Source organism: Anolis sagrei, chromosome X, assembly GCF_037176765.1.
Source record: "Anolis sagrei isolate rAnoSag1 chromosome X, rAnoSag1.mat, whole genome shotgun sequence".
Classification (NCBI taxonomy): domain Eukaryota; kingdom Metazoa; phylum Chordata; class Lepidosauria; order Squamata; family Dactyloidae; genus Anolis; species Anolis sagrei.
In genome coordinates, this window is record NC_090034.1 from 106,131,673 (window position 1) to 106,139,250 (window position 7,578).

Sequence of the window (7,578 nt, forward strand, 5' to 3'; positions counted from 1 at the left end):
TCTTGTCGGTTCGTTAACACCTCACTGGTTTTTCTCTCAAGTCATTAAACCCTCGTCCGGGAACTGGAGAGAGGTAAAAAGGTGAGCAAATACATTAGAGGGAGGCTTCTATTCAGACAAGGCCGGTGTGTACATACACGCAGAGTACTAATTGCAGACACTGTTCTCAATTTAAAAGGTGAACAAACTAACTAGTTCAGTCTAGGCCAACTTGGGCCATCCGGGTGTTTTGAACTACAACTCCCACATTTCCTAACAGACGGTATGACATTACATCTCTTGCTGTGGCCATTTGGAGACGTAGTATGGTGTGCTCATTCTAAAAACAAAGCTTCAAATGTAACATGAAAGCGGGACAGAGGTAACGAACATAAACATAAGCAGAGAAAACCTCTTCCTATATTTGTCCCTCGCTGTTTGAAATGGATTCATTTGCATATTCATGAAGTTCTATTTACTTACTTACTTAGGCGATCCCTCGTAGTCCAAGGATGATGGTCCTCCAAGTGTAGTATCCTGGCGGTGGGTCCGTAGGTGACTGTGGAGCCCTATTCTTGACCTGCATCTTCTCCCGCAGTGAGGGCATCTGTTTCCAGGTGGAAGGCGGCCCTGGTCGGGGTTGGCTTGACGCACCTTCCTCTTGGCACGTTTTTCTCTTTTGCCCTCCATTCGTGCCTCTTCAAATTCTGAAGCACTGGTGGTCACAGCTGACCTCCACAGCTGCTCAAGGGCCAGGCCTTCCTGGAACAATTCCATCAGTGCCGCCTCCGGAAAATTCTGCAAATCTCTTGGGAAGACAAGCGGACAAATGTCAGCGTGCTGGAAGAAGCAAAGACCACCAGCATTGAAGCGATGGCCCTCCGCTATCAACTCCACTGGACCGAATGCCACGTTGTCCGGATGCCTGACCACCGTCTCACAAAGCAGTTGCTCTACTCTCAACTCAAGAAGGGAAAACGGAATGTTGATGGACAGGAAAAGAGATTGAAAGATGGGCTCAAAGCCAACCTTAAAAATTCTGACATAGATGCTGAGTACTGGGAAGCCCTGCCCCTTGAGTGCTCCAGCTGGAGGTCAGCTGTGACCAGCAGTGCTGCAAAATTTGAAGAGGCATGAATGGAGGGCGAAAGAGGGAAACGTGACAAGAGGAAGGCGCATCAAGCCAACCCCGACCAGGACTGGCTTCCACCTGGAAACCAATGCCCTCACTGCGGAAGAAGATGCAGATCCAGAATAGGGCTCCACAGACACCTATGGACCCACCGCCAGGACACCGAACTTGGAGGACCATCATCCTCGGACAACGAGGGATCGCCTAAGTAAGTAAGTAACACTTTCAAAGCAGGAACAGAATGTTTTCAAATTCAAATTTTGTTACACAGAAAGCTCTTTAAATTCATCAGACTGAAAGCCAAAACCAAGGTCACTACAACTATTATAGAACTCCAATATGCTGATGATAACGTTGTCTGTGCGCATTCATATCCCCTCATCCTTTGTCTACTCCATGTTGCTGAGGTTCTCCCTCTCTCCTGTCTGTCAGCATTTCCCCCCCTCTTTTCCCCATCATAAAGGATTGATTTTGCATACCTATTAGGCACTGTTAGCTACCAAAAACCTACAGACCAATCTCCCTGTTGTGCCACCTCTACAAAGTTCTAGAGAGACTTATTTTGCATAGAATTACGGAAAAAATAGACCCATGTCTGATTCCAGAGCAAGCTGGCTTCAGAAAAGGCAAAAGCTGCACATCACAATTGTTGAACCTGACTCAGCACACAGAAGATGGCTTTGAAAGGCAGCAGATCACAGGAGCGGTCTTCATAGACTTGTCAGCAGCCTATGATACTGTGAACCACCACTGCCTCCTCCTGAGAAAAATGTAGAATATCACAAAGGACGACCACCTCACCCGCCTCATAGGAAACCTGCTACAAAACAGGAGCTTTTTTGTTGAGTTCCAGGGCCAGAGAAGCAGATGGCGGAAACAGAAGAACGGCCTGCCTCAGGGGAGCGTGCTTGCTCCATCCATGTTCAACATCTACACAAATGACCAGCCACTGCCAGAAGGTACAGAGAGATTCATCTATGCTGATGATCGTGCCATCACCCCTCAAGCAGGGAGCTTTGAGATGGTTGAACAGAAGCTCTCCGAAGCTTTAGGTGCCCTAACTGCCTATTACAGGGAAAACCAGCTGATTCCTAATCCACCTAAAACACAGACATGTGCCTTTCATCTCAAGAACAGAGAAGCATCCCGAGCTCTGAGGATTATTACCTGGGAAGGAATCCCACTGGAGCATTGCAGCGCACCCAAATACCTGGGAGTCACTCTGGACCGTGCTCTGACTTACAAGAAGCACTGCCTGAACATCAAGCAAAAAGTGGGTGCTAGAAACAATATCATACAAAAACTGACTGGCACAACCTGGGGATCACAACCAGACACAGTGAAGACATCCGCCCTTGCGCTGTGCTACTCTGCTGCTGAGTATGCATGCCCAGTGTGGAACACATCTCACCACGCTAAAACAGTGGATGTGGCTCTTAATGAGACATGCCACATTATCACGGGGTGTCTGTACCCTACACCACTGGAGAAATTACACTGCTTAGCTGGTATTGCACCACCTGACATCTGCCAGGAAGTGGCAGCCAATAGTGAAAGGACCAAGGCAGAGACATCTCCAGCTCATCCCCTGTTTGGGTATCAGCCAGCACGTCAACGACTTAAATCTAGAAATAGTTTTCTAAGATCTACAGAGACACTCGCTGGAACACCTCAGCAAGCGAGAGTCCAAAAGTGGCAGGCTCAAACCCAGAACCTGATACCAAATGAGAGACTCCCCCCTGGGCACACAGAGGACTGGGCGACTTGGAAGGTGCTGAACAGACTGCGCTCTGGCACCATGAGATGCAGAGCCAACGTCAAGAAATGGGCCACAAAGTGGAATCCTCGACTTGTGAGTGCGGAGAAGAGCAAACCACGGACCACCTGCTGCAATGCACCCTGAGCCCTGCCACATGCACAATGGAGGGCCTCCTTGCGGCAACACCAGAGGCACTCCAAGTGGCCAGTTACTGGTCAAAGGACATTTAATCAATTACCAAACTCACAAATTGCGTATTTTGTCTGTTAGTTTGTTTTGTTCTGTTAGAAATGTAATATAATTTGACTGGTTGTCCTGACATGAGAAATAAATAAAGGAGTGCATTAGTTTAAGAAGAGGTTGGATGGCCATCTGTTGAGAGTGCTTTAGTTTAATACGAGGTTGGATGGTCATCAACACAACTGTTCGATGCTGTTTGTTTGCTTTGTTCTGTTAGAAATGTAATATAATTGACTGGTTGCTGATGACTCGATAAATATAAAATATAAATAAGAAATCTGTTTAGCCTCAGCAGACTGAAAGCCGAAACCAAGGTCACAACAACATCTGTTATAGAAGTCCAATATGCTGATGATAACGTTGTCTATGCGCATTCATATCCTCTCATCCTTTGTCTACTCCATGTTGCTGAGGTTCTCCCTATTTCCTGTCTGTCAGCATTTCCCTTCTCTTTTCCCCATCATAAGGGATTTATTTTGCATACCTATTAGGCACCGTTAGCTAATTATTAATTCATGAGGGGAGAGGGAAAGCGTATTTTCCCCTTTAAGACAGAAAACAGACGCATTTGCATATTCATGAGGCGCGCTGACGTCACGAAAAGCCTCGGCGAGTCCCTTATGTGGAGTGAGACTGAAACAGAGCGGGCGTCGTGCGCGCTGACGTCAGACGCCGACGCGGAGGCGTTGACGCGCGCGACTCGGCGCAGCGTGCGCAGTGACGTCACCGAAGCCGGAAAACCCCGAAGGGAGGGAGGGGGAGGAGGAGGATGGTGGCCGGCGCGTTCCCGATCGCCAAGCTCCTCTACTTGGGCGTGCGGCAGATCTCGAAGCCCCTGGCGGCGCGCATCAAGGACGGGGCCCGCGCCAGCCCCTTCTTCCGCCAGTACATCTGCGGGCCCCCCGCGCAAAGTGAGTCCCGAGCCGCCATTCAGGGAACGCTCCCACCACCCCATTGGAGGAGCGTCCTGTCAATCATTTCCCTCGGGCCAATGGGAGTGGCGAGTGGGTGGCGTACGCCGCTAACCAATGGGAGCTCACCCAGGGGAGGTTGGTAGGCCAATCCGAGGGCGCCGAACGTCCAAGGGGGTGACCTTGGCTCGTCACGTGGGCCAAGGCGGAAGCTTGGAGAGGAGGGGATGCCGGGAAGTGTAGTCCACGGTTCTTTTTCCCACCATATACTTGTATAGAATGGAATATAACCTAGGAGATAGTGCAATATGTTAATCTAATATATATTATTACAATCAGCTCTCAACAAACAATGCCCCCAAGCAGGAAGCAGCCAGTCTCTGAAGCTGCAAGGCCGTTAAATGCTAATCAAGGTGGCCAAATGAAACAGTCACACTTGACTCAAGCAGACAAGAGTTCTTTCTCTATATATCATTCCACAGATATATATATAAATTCCACTTTCCTAGTTTCCAAGAGACCTCTCAACCTCTGAGCATGCCTGCCATGCAGAAGGAAAAGGTGAGACACTGGGGAGCTCCAGACAAGAAACAATCAGGGACAGCTAATCACCTCTCAACCAAGAATGCCCCCCAGGCAGGAAGCAGCCAGTCTCTGAAGCTGCAAGGCCATTAAATGTTAATCAAGCTGATTATAATTTTTTATTTTATATAATATATATTTATATAGGTTGATGTGCGTTTTCTGGACTGTCTGGCCATGTTCCAGAAGCATTCTCTCCTGACATTTCGCCTGCATCTATGGCAGGCATGCTCAGAGGTTGAGAGGTCTCTTGGAAACTAGGAAAGTGGGGTATCTATCTATCTGAAAACAAGACCTGGGGCTGACTGTAGCTCAGATCACGAACTTCTTATTGCTCAGTTTAGAATAAAACTAAAGAGATCAGGGAAAATACACAGACCAGTTAGATATGATCTCACTAACATTCCTAGTGAATATACAGTGGAAGTGAAGAACAGATTTGAAGGACTAGATTTAGTAAACAGAGTCCCAGAAGAACTATGGACAGAAGTCCGCGACATTGTTCAGGAGGCGGCAACAAAGTACGTCCCAAAGAAAAAGAAAACCAAGAAGGCAAAATGGTTGTCTGCTGAGACACTGGAAGTAGCCCAAGAAAGGAGGAAAGCAAAAGGAAACAGGGATAATAAGGGGAGATATGCCCAGTTAAATGCGCAATTCCAGAGGTTAGCCAGAAGAGATAAGGAACTATTTTTAAACAAGCAATGCATGGAAGTGGAAGAAGACAACAGAATAGGAAGGACAAGAGACCTCTTCCAGAAAATTAGGAACATTGGAGGTAAATTTCAGGCAAAAATTGGTATGATAAGAAACAAAGATGGCAGGGACCTAACAGAAGCTGAAGAGATCAAGAGAAGGTGGCGAGACTATACAGAAGATCTGTATAGGAAGGATAATAATATTGAAGATAGCTTTGACGGTGTGGTGAATGAATTAGAACCAGACATCCTGAGGAGTGAGGTTGAATGGGCCTTAAGAAGCATTGCTAACAACAAGGCAGCAGGAGACGACGGGATCCCAGCTGAACTGTTTAATATCTTAAAAGATGATGCTGTCAAGGGCTGACAGCGGAAGCTCATGCTGCTCCCCAGAATGGAACCTGCGATCTTTCGGTCAACAAGCTCAGCAGCTCAGTGCTTTAACATACTGCGCCACCGGGGGCTCCCATACACACACACCAGACCTGGGCAAACTTGGGCCCTCTAGGTATTGTGGTCTACAACTCCCACAGTTCCTAACAGCCGGTAGGGAGTATGGAGCCCTAGTGCACCCTCACCCCCATTTCTCCATGAACTTGCTAGTGCGGTGTTTCTCATCCTGGGGGTCGGGACCCCTGAGGGGGTTGTGAGGGGGTGTCAAAGGGGTCACCAAAGACCATCAGAAAACATAGTATTTTCTGGTGGTCATTGGGATTCTGTGTGGGAAGTTTGACCCAATTCTATTGTTGGTCGAGTTCAGAATGCTCTTTGATTGTAGGTGAACTATAAATCCCAGCAACTACAACTCCCAAATGTCAAGGTCTGTTTTCCCCAGACTCTACCAGTGTTCACATTTGGGCATACTGAGTATTTGTGCCAAGTTTGATCCAGATCCATCCTTGTTTGAGTCCACAGTTCTCCTCTGGATATAGGCGAACTACAACTCCCAAACTCAAGGTCAGTGCCCACAAAACCCTTCCAGTGTTTTCTGTTGGTCATGGGAGTTCTTTGTGCCAAGTTCGGTTTAAATCCATCGCTGGTGGAGTTCAGAATGCTTTTTGATTATAGGTGAAGTATAAATCCCAGCAACTACAACTCCCAAACTACAAAATCAATCCTCCCCCCCCCCCCAACCCCACTAGCATTCACATTTGGGCATATTGGGTATTTGTGCTCAATTTAGTCCAGTGAATGAAAATACATCCTGCATATCGGATATTTACATTATGATTTATAACCGTACTAAAATGACAGGTGTCGAGTAGAAACGAAAACAATATTATGGTTGGGGGGGTCACCACAACATATGGAACGGCATTAAGGGGTCACGGCATTAGCAAGGTTGAGAACCACTGTGCTAGTGTCTTATGAGGTTGGATGGCCATCTGTCGGGAGGGGTTCAATAAAAGCTGGATTGCCATCTTTCAGGAGGCCTGACTGAATGGGGGTTGGACTGGATGACATTTGGGGTCTCTTCCATCTCCTCCTGACGCCCTCCCTCTCTTCCTTTCCCCCTGCAGTCTATCACTGGGTGGAGATGCGAGCCAAGATGCGCATCATGGGCTTCCGTGGGGCGGCCATCAAGCCCCTGAACGAGGAGGCGGCGGCCGAGCTGGGCGCGGAGCTGCTGGGGGAAGCCATCGTCTTCGTGGTGGGCGGCCTGTGCATCTTCCTGGAGTATTCCCGCCAGTCCACCAACAGCAAGAAGAAGGAGGATGAGCTGAGCAGCACCCTCCTCAGCCTGCAGGAGCAGATTGCGGAGCTCAACTTGACTGTGGAAACCCTGGACGCCCGCCTGCGGGAGGTCAACCGCATCGTGGTGGAGCTCCCGGCCCCTTCTGCGGCCAAGAAGTGATCCAGACTTATCATATATGGTGAACATCGCTTTTGGGACATCCCACTGATGGAGGAGGAGAAGCAAGGATGCAATGCATAGAGGCAACACTTTGCAATCGGATTTGGGACCTGAGGTCCTTTGCCTCGTACCGATCCTCGCCTACTGAATATAGTTTAACCAGGACTGGGCAAACTTCGTCCCTCCAGGTGTTTTGGACTTCAACTCCCACAATTCCTAACAGCCGGTAGGCTGTTAGGAATTGTGGGAGTTGAAGTCCAAAACACCTGGAGGGACGAAGTTTGCCCAGTCCTGGCTTAACCTCTTCCTAAAAATGTAAATACTTGAACTCATTAAAACAAAAGGGCAAAAAAAAGAAGCCAAGCAGCTTTGTTTTGGTTGGATAACGTCAGTAGATATATTAATTTGAGTCTACTGCACCATCT

The 7,578-nt window shown here is 48.2% G+C and overlaps 1 protein-coding gene across 1 annotated transcript; it reads left to right on the forward strand.

Moving 5' to 3' along the window:
• Window positions 1–3,787: 3,787 nt before the first annotated feature.
• On the forward strand, window positions 3,788–7,374 carry LOC137094989 (optic atrophy 3 protein homolog). The gene is made up of 2 exons (XM_067461100.1): window positions 3,788–4,021; window positions 6,819–7,374. The coding sequence occupies exons 1-2, from the start codon at window positions 3,880–3,882 to the stop codon at window positions 7,151–7,153; spliced, it is 477 nt and encodes a 158-aa protein (XP_067317201.1). The 5' UTR covers window positions 3,788–3,879; the 3' UTR covers window positions 7,154–7,374.
• The last annotated feature ends 204 nt before the right edge of the window (window positions 7,375–7,578 follow it).